We start from the raw sequence: 14,138 nt of genomic DNA, 5'->3' as shown, positions 1-14,138 counted from the left end.
CCACAATAGCTGCGCCCACTACGCCCTCCCCCACCCCCTACAGTTAGATCTTATGGGGGCATTTTCCCAACAGGGACTCCCTCTTCTCAGACGACTCTAATCTGTGCTAAGTAGACATAAAGTTAATAGCACAGGGGCTGGAGAGATGGCTCGGCAGTTAAGAGCACGGGCTGTTCTTCCAAAGGACCCAAGTTTGATTCCCAGCTCTTAATTCCAGACCTCACACAGACATACATGCAGGCAAACCACACACACACACACACAAGTGGGCGCACAGCTATGCTGAATCTGTTGAATTGAGCTTCTCGAATCAAAACAATTATTTTAGACTTGGGCTGCATATAAAATCATTGTGCTAAGATATATGGGGTTTATGTGTTAAAAGTCTCCTGAGAAGTTGAGTCTGTAATAAAACTGAATAATAAAGCATCATTCTACCTCTTGCTGTCTAGGAAAATACTGTCTTTGTAGACACTAAGAAGTTGCCTATAATTAAGAAAAAAGTGAGGAAGTTGGAAGATCAGAATGAGTATGAGTCCCGCAGGTAAGGAACCTCAACCAGGGCCACTGCGGGGCCTCCTGCTCGCCCAGGCCCTGCTACAGGCAGCCCTGGGAGACAGAGCACTGCACATGCCAGCCAACTCCAGGGCCCAGGTCCTTTGTCAGTGCCGCATTTGAGAGCTTTGTGACCACAGATACGTTTACTGACCTCTCTCTGCCTCTTTCCCTGCAGTTGAAATAGCAATTAGTGTTGAGAAGGAGCCACTTCTTATGCCTCTTGACTCTTTTGAGATCACATAGTTTTACTGGAATGAAAATTATCCTCTTCCCCCATCTAACCCTTTCAACTGATAATAAATTTATTTGGCTTGAGTATCTTTGACTCCCTAGAGTTGTAGAGAACCAGAGGGTGAGGCAGAAGCAGTCTTAGCTGCTAGCGCTGTAGCTCACCCGCCATCCTCTCATGTGTCAGCCTGCCTGTCCCCTGCTTCCTTTGTTGACAGCAGTGTCCTTTCCATGTCCTTCACTGCTCTAGTACCCTGACAGCAGCTCCAGGTCTAGTTCACACCGTGGCAGTCAGAAGCCATCGGGTGGGTGCAGGCTTGCGTCCTCCAGCTCACAGGCTCCCTCCATCTCTTTAGCCTTTGGAAGGATGTCACTTTCAACTTAAAAATCAGAGACATTGATGCAGCAACCGAAGCAAAGCACAGACTTGAAGAAAGACAAAGAGCAGAAGCCCGAGAAAGGAAGGAGAAAGAAATTCAGTGGGAGACGAGGGTAAGTCCTGCTCCTGTTCCTCTGTAGCTTGAGCAGTAACTCCTTCCTGTCAGCGATCGCTGCAGAGGTGGACCTCAAGAGTCCCTGGTCCTGCCTGACACTCATTCCACAGCTGGGAATGGACATGGCATGGGATAAAGATGCGCACTGCCTAACCAGTCCTCTCTTCCTTTTGCAGCTGTTCCATGAAGATGGAGAATGCTGGGTTTATGATGAGCCGTTACTGAAGCGTCTTGGTGCTGTGAAGCATTAGGCCGGCAGCTCAGTCCACCCCTGGTCACCAGGGCAGTAGGCGTCAGTAAGCAACAATGGGACTTCCTCCAGGAGAGCCTGTCACTTCCTTCCCATCGCAGTGGTTCCTATCTCAGGGATACTGGACTTGACGACACAGATGAACAATTAAAGTGGAAAACGCTTCCCTTTTCTCCTCTGTGGCAGTTACAGTTTTGACTTCACTCCTGAGAAAAACTTCAGGTTTTGAAACAAGATGTCTCTTCCTTTCCCAGATCCCATGCTTTTGAAAAGCATTTGTAGACAGACCCAGGTCTCAGCTTTTCTCCAGTTCTGCTGTTAAAGCATAAACCCTTGCCTCCTAGTTCATTTTCTCTTGGATTCTAGATATATATGCACACACCTGACAGTTTTTCACTAGTACACCCACCTGTAAATACTGTATCCTCAGTTGTTTTAGCAAATTAGCGCAGTGTGTGAAAATCAAATGTTAAGGAAATTTCATGGTTTCACCTATAACCTTTATTTTAGAATTGATCTATTATTAGATTGTATCTAAACCTGAATTAGTATAATTATATGCAGTGCTTCTTAAGGCTTCATAAAATAATTTTCCAACCTTTTTAAAAATGTTTCTTTCATTGTTTTATGACTTAACCTGGAAACCACCAGCCTGGCAGCCTCTGACTGAAGAGTGGCTTCTCCCCAGCCCTCGCAGCTCACCCTGTAATGCCTCACCACCTACAGGGCTGGAGGACTACCCTTTTTCCCACCCCAACCCCCAAAGAAGCCACAGCAGATGGCTTGATCTGAAGGGAAATACAGAACTATGTTTATTTAAAAATACATTAAAAAAACAAAAACAGGGCAGTTTGGTGCTATAACAAATTAGTTACATATAGGCACACAAGAACTGAGTTCTCCTCAGAGGACACAGGGCAGGACCCCCCACGCTGCTGACGTAAGTGTCTGGGGGGTGGGTCACACTTGGATACTATTTCATTGCCATCCAGTATAGTAAGCCTGGGTTATACTGTTAGTCTTGTAGAGGAGAGAGAAAAGTAAATCAAATCCTAGGTTGCCATCGCAAAAATCCAGTGGAAGCCCTAAGGCAGTAGTGTAACTCCATAAAATGCACACACGTCTTTAAATACACGCTGCTTCAGGCCAATGAGACTGCAGTTTATTTGACTATTTTATGGTAGGGGAAGAGGCTGAGTGTTGACGTGAAGGCCCTGATGTCAGTAATGGGGATGGTGGAGTCGGCCAGGAGAGGAGAGGGTGGCAGGTAGGTTAGCTGCATCCCTTCACGGGAATCTGGATCCTCACCAGAAGGGGCGCCATCCTCTTCCAGTTCGTACTTCCCATAGCCAACAACCTAAAAGACACCAAAGGCGCAGATGAGGCCTGTGCCAGCCGATGTCACCAAGGCTTCAGATGGCTGGCGGCACTCACATGAACGCTGAGCATTTTACTTCCAGCTCCTCTGTGAGCCTTGAACCAACTGACCAGTTCTGACTTTGAGAAAGACTTCAGTGCTTCAATCTTGCAGGGGAAGAGAAAACAGGCGTAAGAACATCATAGATGCTGAGGGGCAGGGAGGGGAGTAGACTGCTGCTGCCTGCGTTTGTCTTACTCGGCTTGTCTCAGCCTGCCCCTACCCTTCCACAGGACAAAGGTCCTCAGCCACCGGCCTTTGTTCCTCTAGCAACTGTCTACATAAGCACCACAGCTGGAGCCAGAAACCCAGTCTAGCGTGACCTCTCACAGGGCACTGCATACACCAGCAGCTGTTGCCTCATAGATGGGATGTGTGGTGCACATCAGCCGCCTGGGCAAGAGGATGAAAGTGTTTTTGTGATGGTCTCATTGATTTCAAATTTCAGCCAGAAGTTGCCAAAAGACCTAGAGGACTCCATAAAAACATGAGCAGTCTGTTTAGTAGAACTCCATAAAATACCAATAATAAGCCTCGAAGTGGAGCAGATCTGGCTAAAACTGGTCCATGTAGAAAGGTAAAGGTTAGCAATGTATATAGCTACCATGGTGACTCTGAAAACTTTCAACCCAGTTCACATGGCCTAGGTCTCCTCCACATAATACTGTTGGACGTGAGACGTAACGCACAGTCAAGGGCCTTCCCCCATCCTTCAGGCTGTCTTGATCTGAAAAATAATTACCTCGTGGGCAAGGCGGTCAAAGAGATACTGCTGTGTCACCACTTCGTTCCAGTTCCTGTCCACCTCCTCCCCAAGGTGGGTGTCCTCACACTCTTTCAACTTGATCAGAGCTGTGACCTGTCAGAAACATGCTTAGCCATGACATCACACCCACTCAGAAAAAATGGCCTGTGACAGACATGCTGGTGTGTGTGCTTGTGTGCATGCATGCATCTGTGTATACTGGGGGGTCTTAGAGGGACATTGGGTAAAATGTATTGCGCTGTGATACCAGATGTGGTATCTGGAAGGCTTAGAGATTAAGCACTGGTCACCTGAGTATTGAACGCATCTTCAGTGAGGTTCTCAATCTTCTCCTCGAAGCTGGAAAGAAATTCTTCTATCTTCTTGTCAACAACTTCGGAGCTGAAACAGTTTGGGTAGAAGCCAAAGGAATTCAGGCTCACTGAGGCATAAAGGCTGCATGCTTTCTATCCTAAGCTAGGAGAGCAAAGAGCATCAACTCGGGTCCCTCTAACCTTCAGCCTCATTTCCTAGCACCCACACATGATACCATGACAGCCAGCTGGGCGCGCCACACCTTAAACCGTCGAGGCCTTACACCTCTGGCTCAGTGTTTCTGTGGCTTTTTTTTTTTTAATGTGTATGTTTTGCTCACATGTGTGCTGGGTACCCAGAGGTCAGAAGAAAGCAATGTGTTTCTTGGGATTGGAGTTAAGACACAGTTGTGAGCCACCATGTGGGTGATGGAAATCTAACCCTAGTCCTCTATAAGAACAAGTATGCCTAACTGCTGAGCCATCTGGTTGTTTGGAGGTTTAAGACAGTCATGAAGCCTGGGCTGGCCTTGACTGCCTTCCTTATCTGCCTGACTGCCTCCCAAGTACTGGGATTACAAGAGGATGCCATCATGCCTGCCTTTATATGGTGCTGGAACTCCAGCCCAGGGCTTTGTGCATTCAGTGGAGAGCTACATCATCAGTCCAGCATCGTTTTTCTCTAGTCTCCCTGCAATCAAACACTGACAAGCCCTGCCCTGTGACCTGTAAGATCTAAGCCACACCCTATGGAACCAGCAAAGCCTCATTAGTCCTAGATAGTTGTCCATTAGCCATCCCACCCCTTCCAACCTAACAAAACAAACCATGTTTGGCCACAGTTGTACAAGATTCTGGGAAGCACCTGTAGTACCTACCCCTGCCCCCCCCCCCCCCCCCCGCTACCCTACCCCTACTGTCTATAACGGTGTTCATTCACTCTTACTTGTACTTGGTTGCCTGAGTCCCAACAGTTACAGAGAATCCTAGAATCCCAGATGTGTTCCTACAAGTCGGGTAGACATGGTACCTAAAGCCAGACAAAGAAGTTAAGAGTTGTTCATGTGGTGACCTGGCTCCTGTCCAGAGAGGCCCTGAGCATGGGGGTGATGGGCTCTTGCCCATTTGGAAGTCCCAAAAGGAACATAAGCATGTGTGCAGCTGCTCTGCCGTAGGCTCAAGTCAAATGATGCTGCACTGGGTACAGGCTAACTTCTGGCTTGTCCAGGTGCCTGAGCAAACTGAAAACATGATCGCAGCCCAACACATTGCAGAAGGGCTGATGTGTAGATACTAGACTGTAAGGTATGGGAGGGCCAAGGCAGACTGGCAAGCTGCCTGCAGGGGGAGCCCTAGGCCATCAGTGCTCTCGCCAGCACTTACCCAAGGGTCTGCTTGGTTCGAAGGAAGTCAAAGCAGGGCTCTTCCATGTGCATCTGTAATTCAACACACTTTGTATCAGCCAAACTCCCAGAAGAGAAACCTCAATTTCTTACCTGAAAGTGTTCTCTAAGTTTCTAAAATCCAGCCTCCCTACAAGCTTTTCTCCTAAATGGTCCAGGCCCCTGACTGTTGATGTTGGATAAGAATAAGTTACCACCTGATCTTCCGATGACAAGCTTCTGACTCCCACAGGCACACAGCCATCAGACATAAAGGTAAGCCTCCCGGTAGACCAGGAGGAACTCTTGAGCCCCACCACAAGCAGCACTTACCACAAGCAGCTCCATAAGAGTGTACTCTCTTAGAGTCCTGGTACCTGACTGAAGGGAAAACGTGATCAGACAAGCAATGGCTTATGGGGTTTAGCAATCCTGGCCACTATTGTCTTAGGTTTCCTGCCCTATCTCCTTTTTAGATTATTATTTATCCAGTATTTTGCCTGCATGTACACTTGCATGCCAGAAGAGGGCACCAGATCGCATTATAGATGGTTGTGAACCACCATGTGGTTGCTGGGAATTGAACTCAGGACCTCTGGAAGAGCAGCCAGCGCTCTTAACCTCTGAGCCACAGCTCCAGCCCCACAATCCTGTTTATTATCTACCTTCCCACCAGCCTGAGACCCTGAGAGCAGGGGTCCTGCTAGAACACCTGTTATGGACTAGTTGGCACTAGGGTGCACTTGCAGGTAGACACGGGTGAAGCAACTATGCCTAGCCTGACAGCTCCTGCAGCCTGCAAGGCGCAGGATATACTGTAAGACCAAACACCTGTAGCTCGAGGCCCTAAGGAAGACAGTAGAAAATGTTTAGTGGTTGTGGAGCAGCTGAATCGGTTTCTTGAACAGATAGGCACAAACCAAGTACTATGAAAGTACCCAAGAAGCCTGGAGAATAACAAACTAACTGAGAATAAAAGCAGGGATGGAGGCCAAACAAGGGTGTTGCTGGTGCATGTTGGAGCAGGTCTCCTGCAGGCTTCTCTGACATTCCTTGTCTCTCCTAGTTCACCAGAGAAAGAAAACAGCCTATTTGTCCCAACAGCTCTGATTGACAAGCACCAAGACTTCCTGTTCCCCTTTGAGAGGGCTACAACATAAGCAGTCAGTTCTGTTCTATGGAGGGGAACAGTTTCCTAGAGGAAGCAGTTTTTATGAGACGACCATGGCATACTTTGATGAGTTTGTTTCTGAGAAGCAGGACAGGGACAGGAATGACTGGGGAGTCGGCTCAGCCAGCCAAGTGCTCGCCTTACAAGCACAAGGACCTGAGTTCAACCCCCAGAACCCACATTTAAGAAAAGCTGGAACTCCCAGCACACAAATGGTAGCTCACAATCATCTGTAACTACAGTTCCAAGGTCCAACACCCTTTCCCTGCCTCTGCAAGTACCAGGCATATATGTGGTACACAGATATACATGCAGGCAAAACACTCATAAAATAAAAAATAAACTTAAAAAAAATCCTGATATGATGGCATATACTTGTGAATCATACAGTAACTGACCACGAGCCCTGCCTCCTTGGTACTACACTCCAAGCCAGTGAGGGACCTTGTCTCAATATTTTTAAAAAAGAGGGGGCAGGGGACGGATGGTACTTGAGGAGTGATACACAAGGCTGGCCTCTGACTTCTACTGCACCTGAACACACATACAGACACATACAAAAGGGGGGGGGGGAACGCAGGCCCAGGGTCAGCAACACAATAAAAAGCCAAAAGGCAGCAAACAAGGCCATGTTACTCAAAGACCAAAGCACAGACTGGACAGGACAGGTTCAGAGAAAATGTGCACAAGTTAGGAGTGGGATCAGCCAAACGCTAAAGCACGCTCTGAGCTGACTGAGGGCTGCTGAAAAGCACATGTTTACAGACCTCCTCCTCCTCCTCCTCCTCCTCTCTATTGTGGAAAGCATACACACAAAAAGGCAATCTGAGTCCCAGAGAATAAGGAAGTCTGCCTTGGATTTACCATCCCACAAAAAACAGGTGGTGGTTTTTTTCTTATGTAGGAGTCCTTGTTTGTTCTATGCTGACTGCGGAGCTAGGTTTATTTTCACTTCTTTCCAAGCTGTCCTTTAATACATACCCTCTTGCTGCTTGGGTTCTGTTAGGTAAAAATCCCCACCACACTTTGGTATGTAGGTCAACTCACCTGGTAGTACACAGTGACTTCAGAGTTAGCATCACCTTTATTCAAAGCTCTGACTTTGCATAAATGGTGGCCGCCTGGCAACTCCACCACCTGGAACTGCACAGGCAATTCCCGCTCCAGAGGCATGAAGTTCAGCTTGCTGCAAAACAGTCGGCACGCATGGGTGAGAGGCAGACCTGCGTCCTCCCCAGTCCCAGACTGAAGAACTCGGGCTTCACCTCCCTCTGCCCTGCTCTGTTTACTCCAGGCTCAAGAAGAGCAAGCAAGAAAAGCAGGGAAGGCCTGACGTAAGCTGAGCAACAGCTACAGCTTATTGCTGCTTTCTGGGAAGGGGCATAGAGAACTCAAACCAATACTTACTCAACAACGTACTTCAGGAAATCCACAGACTCCTAAAAGAGAAGTAAATACCTACCTTAGAACTTGGTAATTCCCATTTTCTAATTCCCTGCAGCACTCTGGACAGCATCAGGAAAGCAGAGAGTCTGTCACCTAAATGCTGGACACGCATCAGGCCAGCTCTGTTTACCAACACTAAATGACTCAGGCTGCCCCTCTGCTAATGTGCTTCCATTTCAGCAGTTCCCTGGCTCACATTAGTTTATCCAGCGAGGCCATGCGTACGGCCAGTGTGAATATTTTGGAAGCCTAGCCATGTTTTGGAACTAGCCAGCTGATACAGCCTGGGCTAACTGACTACATCCCTTCTGTTCTGCCTACAAGATGCTGACTGAAGGCAAGCTCAACTCTGGAGTAATTTCTCCTATGGCTACTTCTTAAGACCGCATGTTCAGTCCACAGCCCAGCTGGCCCTCCCCTGTGTGCGACTCAGCTAGTGAGACTCAGGAAGGTCTTCCTGTCAGACAACAGAAACCAAGACTGGTTTGGGGTTTGGAGTTCTAGTCTCCCCAGAAATAAAGGGGCAAATGGAAGCCACCATTTAGGAGTGGCCATTTTTATAGGCCACTCCGGCACAGGCTCCTGCTCCTCTCTCCATGCCTTACCAGCCAGCCAGGGAGTTCAGGCATCTCCTTCCTACTTGACTCCCAAGCACTTCTTTTCATTTACTTCATAATTTTCAAGCATCGCCATTTTCATATAGCATAGCTTATCCCATAACCAGTTTTAAAGTATACAATCCCACTTGTAAGACATACTTTCCTAACCCCGCCACCCTGTGCCATCAGAATTATGTACCATTAGAAAACCTCCTCCTCCTCCCTCCCCAACCCCACTGGCCGCTGGAAACCATTTCACTTCTTAGCGTGGTCAAGCCTGGCGTGCAGGTTCCGGCTGTGCGTGGGTATGTACACACTTTATCTCTCTCTCTCCTTTCTCAATCTCTGCATTGGTTTCCACATATGATCTTCAGCAAATTTAATCAAAACCAAATTAATAACAAACCCCTTTGACTCAAGCATAAACAGTCTTCTTCCTAGGAATGGTGGTGCCCAGCGTAAGGGGTCAGAAACTCCCGCCAGAGTTTGGCAGTGCCTTGAGGGGAGAGTAAAGTAATTCCAAACCCAAAGCACAGGGACAGGCGCCAACTGTGAGAGCGCCTCACTCACCATGCTGGTGACATTCCCTTGCACCAGGCCCTCCACGAAGAGCTGGGATTTAAAGTCCTTAACAAAGTTCAGCAGAGAATCAAGGGAAAAGCCGTCCATCAAAGCTCGGTACTTGTCAATCATAGACCAGCGGGAATATTCCAGGATTAAAAGTCGCACATCTCTACAAGGGACATTTTTTTTAAATGTTGCAAGAAATGTATCTTACAAAAAATTTTAGGTCAAGATTCTATTGAAGTGTTTTCAAAGACAGGCGATTCCCAGCAAGAGTTGGGAAAAATGCCTTAACAGCAAAAGCGGCAATTAAAACTGCATACAATTTTAGAGCCGAGTGTGGCGGCGCACGCCTTTAACCCCAGCACTTGGGAGGCAGAGGCAGGTGGATCACTGTGAGTTTGGGCCAGCCTGGTCTACAAAGCGAGTCCAGAAAAGTCAAGGCTGAACAGAGAAACCCTGTCTCGAAAAACAAAAACAAAGCAAAAAACCAACAATAAAAACTGCATACAGTTTTAAATGGACTTGCTGACAGGTACAATGCACCTTCCTGTCCCAGTTATAGAGTGAAATATTTCACATGGGTCAAATTTAATTTTAACATTTTTAAAAATTACTAATCAATTTTTACAAAGTTTAACAAAATTTAAATTATCCCTATTTTTGTTAGAACTTTCACTAATTTGTATTACTAGAAACTAATACTATAGCATCTACGATTGTAATGACTTATAGTCTGGGTAATGACCCAGTTTATATTAGCGGACTAACTTCACTGTCCATCTCCAATCTGCCTCCCTAACAGCTAGTGGATTCCTCAAGTTCCTAGTATCTGTCATTTAATTTGTCACTTATAAAACAGAAGCAGGGCCTGTGTTTAAGATCAGCTGTCTTACGCTGTTACAGACATCTAAGCAATGAAGTCCTGAGGGGCTTAAAGCCACGTGGGCAAAGAGCTCTGTCCACTCGCTGGGGCCTTTTCTGCCCTTGGCACAGGGTTCTCTGCCCTCTCATGAAGAGTGTCACAGAGAGCCTCTCTCCAGGTCACACAGAGATGCCCATGCAGCTTGTGATCAGCCCAGGGGGCTCGCGTCACAGGTGTGTAAGCTTCGGCTCCCTTCTATACTCTCCTGGAACCTCGGTTAAATTCTCAGCAGTGAAGGTTGAAAGGTGAACAATTTAATTCAGCAACTCATTCGCCTCCTCCTAGCAAATCAACCATTTTAAGGTACTCAAAAGATAAGCACATCTCATGTACACCTACTTGGCCAGAGTCTCAGGCTTAATGAGGATGTTGAAGTAGGTCTTCTTCAGCTGCTCAGTTATCATTGTAAAGACGGCAGGTGTGGAACTGAACTCAGCCAGGTAGTCAATAATAAGCTGAAAGAGCAGCTAAAAGGAAAAAGCAATTTAAGTAGCAAAACATGGAACTACACTAAAGTTCAGGGAGAAACTGCTTTTCAGGGGCCAGGGAGGGGCCAGGCACTGCAGGGGACCTAAGGGCTCATAGCTCAATCCCCAGTGGCCAAGGCCATAATATTCTTCAAAGTTAAAGCAATGTATCTTCAGTTTGCATCATTTTCCTTCTAAACTACCTTTAAGATGTGCCTTTAACTGGAAGGGTATTTTATTTGCACATACATTTTGGAAGCAGTAATAACTGTTTAATATTGAACTGTCTTATCCAAGCCAGGCACAGTGGTGCATGCCTTTAATCCCGCACTTGGGAGAAAGAGGAAGGCAGATCTCTGAGTTCAAGGCTGGCCTGTCTACATAGTGAATTCTAGGACAGCCAGAGCTACATAGACCCTGTGTCAAACAAACAAAAAAGCTATCTTGTCCAGAAATGTGAAGTTTTACTATTTTCTTTGGATAGAAGTTAACCTATTTCATATTGCTAGGTTTTTTACTGTTTTTCCCAACATGTAACTCAAATACTTGTTTCCAGTCATTTCTAAAGGGTAACAGGAAGGACTGTCAAATCAACCAGTACAGCTGTGTCGCTGTACAGCTGTGTCACTGACAGCCCAACACTGACCACGTCTGCTGTTTAGGGACTTAGCCAAGGTGCATTATTTATACTATTATGTTTAATTTTCATGTTTTAGAAAGCTTTATCTACACTATGTAAATAAAATCAGTTTTCTATAAATATAGTCTATATAATTTTTAAGTATTAAGGTGAGGTAAGTCTCAAAAAAATGAAGAGCGTAAATTTTCTTTCATATTTTTCGAGACAGGGCTTCTTCTGTGTAGCCTTGGCTGTCCTGGACTCACTTTGTAGAACAGGCTGGCGTCAAACTCACAGAGATCTGTCTGTCTCTGCTACGATTAAGGCGTGTACCACTGCACCCAGCTGAACATCACCTTTCTAAGGTTTGTATTTGCTTGTTTTTTCTTTTTTGGTTTTTCAATAAGTTTTGTATTTTTAAACAGCTCTCTAAACTTATTTCCCAAAATTCTGGGATTTACTCCATTTGCATCTTAAAGCTGCACGTGAAGGAGCTTCCTTCTGGAGGGCAGTGGCCGAGGAAGAGTCACACGCTTCAGAGTTACTCTGCCGGCACAAAGTTGGGTTCTGCTGGGTTCCTTCCTGTGGACTCTTCTTACATGAACCCAGTTCCAAAAAAATTAATGTCCTTCCTTAAATTTGTTATAGCTCTTTTGTGAGAATGTACCTCAAACCAAAGTGCTAGTAAGGGTTTCAGAGAAACAGAGAGCAAACAGAAGTGGGGTCATACGTAAAGCACAGGCTGATTGTTTTCTGTGCATTGCCAGTAATATAAATTAATATACATATAATTCTTGGGGCTGGAGAGATGGCTCAGTCAGTAAAGTGTTTGCCATATAAGCATGAAGACCCAAATTCTACCCTAGCATCCATGTCAAAATAAGCCAGGCACCATGGCACCCAGAGACAGGACAAATATTGGATTTCAAACTGAGAAGACTAGCGTTTGCATACTTACAGGTAGTTTGTGGTTGAATCCTTTCACTCGGATAATTAAACCATGTTCTCCAGCTACCAGTTTATACTCCAGCTGTGCCACATCAGCTTCATAAGCTGGTTCAGCAAGGTTATGAGTAAGAATATTGACGAAGATTTCAAAGAGGACAACACTGGAAAGTACAAAATGTACATAGCATCATTAATTGACAGGAAAGACAAGAATAAGATTTGTTTCCATCAGAGTAAGAAACTTCACCTTTCTTAGTAAGGTGTTAATTCTCTACCCCAGAACATAAAACCCCGAGGTCTGAAGGAAACCTAGCTTACTCAGGACTCAACTTCAGGGGTCTATCACAGGACCCCCCTCAGGAGCTTTCCTAATCTTTTCATGTCACATGCAAACACACAGTGAAGGAATGAACCAGCATCAGAAACAACCAGCCCCAACCAGCCTGCAGCCCTGGCTATCCATTCAGACTTAGGCTTTTAGCCTCATAAACTTAAAATATAAGGAAAGAGAGAAGAGTAATACATGTCAGGGGTGGATAGTGATGAGGCAAAGAAAAAGGAACACTTTCTGTGCCTTTCCTATAACTCACTTTTGAGCCCTCTGATATCCCACAGTGAGTTACCTATATAAATACATGAATAATTTATAAAGAGCAAGGTATAATTAAAAGTCTGGAAGTTGGGGTTGGAGAGATAGCTCAGTAGTTAAAAGCACACACACTCTTGCTTAGGGACTACAGTTCAATTCCCAGCACTCACAATAGGCAGTTCACAATACTTATAATTCCAGCTCAAGAGGATACAACGCCATCTTCTGGACTGTTCCAGAACCAGCACCCAATGTACCACCACTACCTCCACCACCCCGCCCCAGACACATACAAATACATGTAACTTAAAATAAATCTTAAGGGGGGGCTGGAGAGATGGCTCAGAGGTTAAGAGCACTGTCTGCTCTTCCAGAGGTCCCTGAGTTCAATTCCCAGCAACCACATGGTGGCTCACAACCATCTATAATGTGATCTGGTGACCTCTTCTGGCCTGCAGGCACACAAACAGGCAGAACACTGTGTACATAATAAATAAATAAATCTTTAAAAAATAAATAAATAAATCTTAAAAGCCTGCAAATCATTAAGTACTAGATAACAGAAACTCAGCCAGTCTTCTCTGCAGACAAGGAGCCAGCCTACAACGCTCCAGTCCTAGTTCACAGTGAGGCTGAACTTTCCCAACCCAGTAACTATGATAAGCTTGTAAGTTATCCTAACTTGTTTAGGGCACAGACAAATAAATAATCAGTAAACAGCTAGCATAGCTCAAATACTGAAATAGAAAACAACCAGCTGTTCCGACTGAAATAAAACTGTTTTCCAGTAATAACTAAAAAAAAAAAAAACAAGTCAGTGTGTGCGGGCCCTGAGGAAATGCCTGCCAGCAGAGCTGGCCTCTGTGGCGCTGATCTCTTCCTAATCACAGCTGATTCATCCTTCAGCTCCAGCTGACCGGACACCACAAATTCTTAATTCAAAATATCACACAAAGGCCCGACAGAGTCTTCATCTGCACCACTCTCAGCATTATCCCTCCAAGGTCCCACAACAGCCCGCCACGCTGTGAACACTGTCTTCTCTAGCCCAAAATTCCAAAGTCCTTACACAAAACAGTCCTCCCCGAACAGTCTCTCACAGCAATACTCCACTCTTAGCACCAAGTTCCTAGTTAGGGTCATCACTGCTGTGATAAACACCAGGACCAAAAGCAACTTGGGAAGGAAAGGGTTCATTCAGCTCACAAGTCCACATTACAGTCCATCATCGAAGGAAGTCAGGACAGGAACTCAAACAGGACAGGAACCTGGAGGCAGGAGCTGATGCAGAGGCCATGGAGGGATGAGCTGCTCAGCCTGCTTTCCTACAGCCCAGGGGTGGCCCCACTGACACCAACTGTCCATAAGACAATGTGCCACAGGCTTTCCCACAGGTCAGTCTGGTGGGGGCATTTTCACACA

The 14,138-nt window shown here is 46.0% G+C and overlaps 2 protein-coding genes across 10 annotated transcripts in view; one reads left to right on the top strand and one right to left on the bottom strand.

The window, feature by feature from the left end:
• OSBPL9 (oxysterol binding protein like 9) overlaps nucleotides 1–1,703 on the top strand; it is a 136,250-nt gene extending 134,547 nt beyond the window's left edge. For all 7 annotated transcript variants that reach the window (XM_084784446.1, XM_084784445.1, XM_084784444.1 and 4 more), the window contains 3 exons: nucleotides 453–544; nucleotides 1,143–1,278; nucleotides 1,457–1,703. In XM_084784446.1, the coding sequence (XP_084640572.1) occupies nucleotides 453–544; nucleotides 1,143–1,278; nucleotides 1,457–1,531 (303 nt within the window). In that variant the 3' untranslated portion in view covers nucleotides 1,532–1,703. The remainder of the gene's footprint in view (nucleotides 1–452; nucleotides 545–1,142; nucleotides 1,279–1,456) is intronic.
• A 616-nt stretch (nucleotides 1,704–2,319) lies between these two features.
• Nucleotides 2,320–14,138, bottom strand: part of NRDC (nardilysin convertase) — a 64,029-nt gene continuing 52,210 nt past the window's right edge. For all 3 annotated transcript variants that reach the window (XM_084784440.1, XM_084784441.1, XM_084784442.1), the window contains 12 exons: nucleotides 12,138–12,288; nucleotides 10,433–10,560; nucleotides 9,175–9,337; nucleotides 7,967–7,998; nucleotides 7,607–7,745; nucleotides 5,722–5,769; nucleotides 5,390–5,442; nucleotides 4,953–5,036; nucleotides 4,004–4,094; nucleotides 3,690–3,806; nucleotides 2,965–3,054; nucleotides 2,320–2,887 (listed from right to left, as the gene is read on the bottom strand). In XM_084784440.1, the coding sequence (XP_084640566.1) occupies nucleotides 2,693–2,887; nucleotides 2,965–3,054; nucleotides 3,690–3,806; nucleotides 4,004–4,094; nucleotides 4,953–5,036; nucleotides 5,390–5,442; nucleotides 5,722–5,769; nucleotides 7,607–7,745; nucleotides 7,967–7,998; nucleotides 9,175–9,337; nucleotides 10,433–10,560; nucleotides 12,138–12,288 (1,291 nt within the window). In that variant the 3' untranslated portion in view covers nucleotides 2,320–2,692. The remainder of the gene's footprint in view (nucleotides 2,888–2,964; nucleotides 3,055–3,689; nucleotides 3,807–4,003; nucleotides 4,095–4,952; nucleotides 5,037–5,389; nucleotides 5,443–5,721; nucleotides 5,770–7,606; nucleotides 7,746–7,966; nucleotides 7,999–9,174; nucleotides 9,338–10,432; nucleotides 10,561–12,137; nucleotides 12,289–14,138) is intronic.

Source organism: Acomys minous (assembly GCF_964271855.1).
Source record: "Acomys minous genome assembly, chromosome: 6".
Lineage (NCBI taxonomy): Eukaryota > Metazoa > Chordata > Mammalia > Rodentia > Muridae > Acomys > Acomys minous.
Note: the sequence above shows the minus strand (reverse complement) of the source record. Positions and strands in the feature narration are given on the sequence as shown.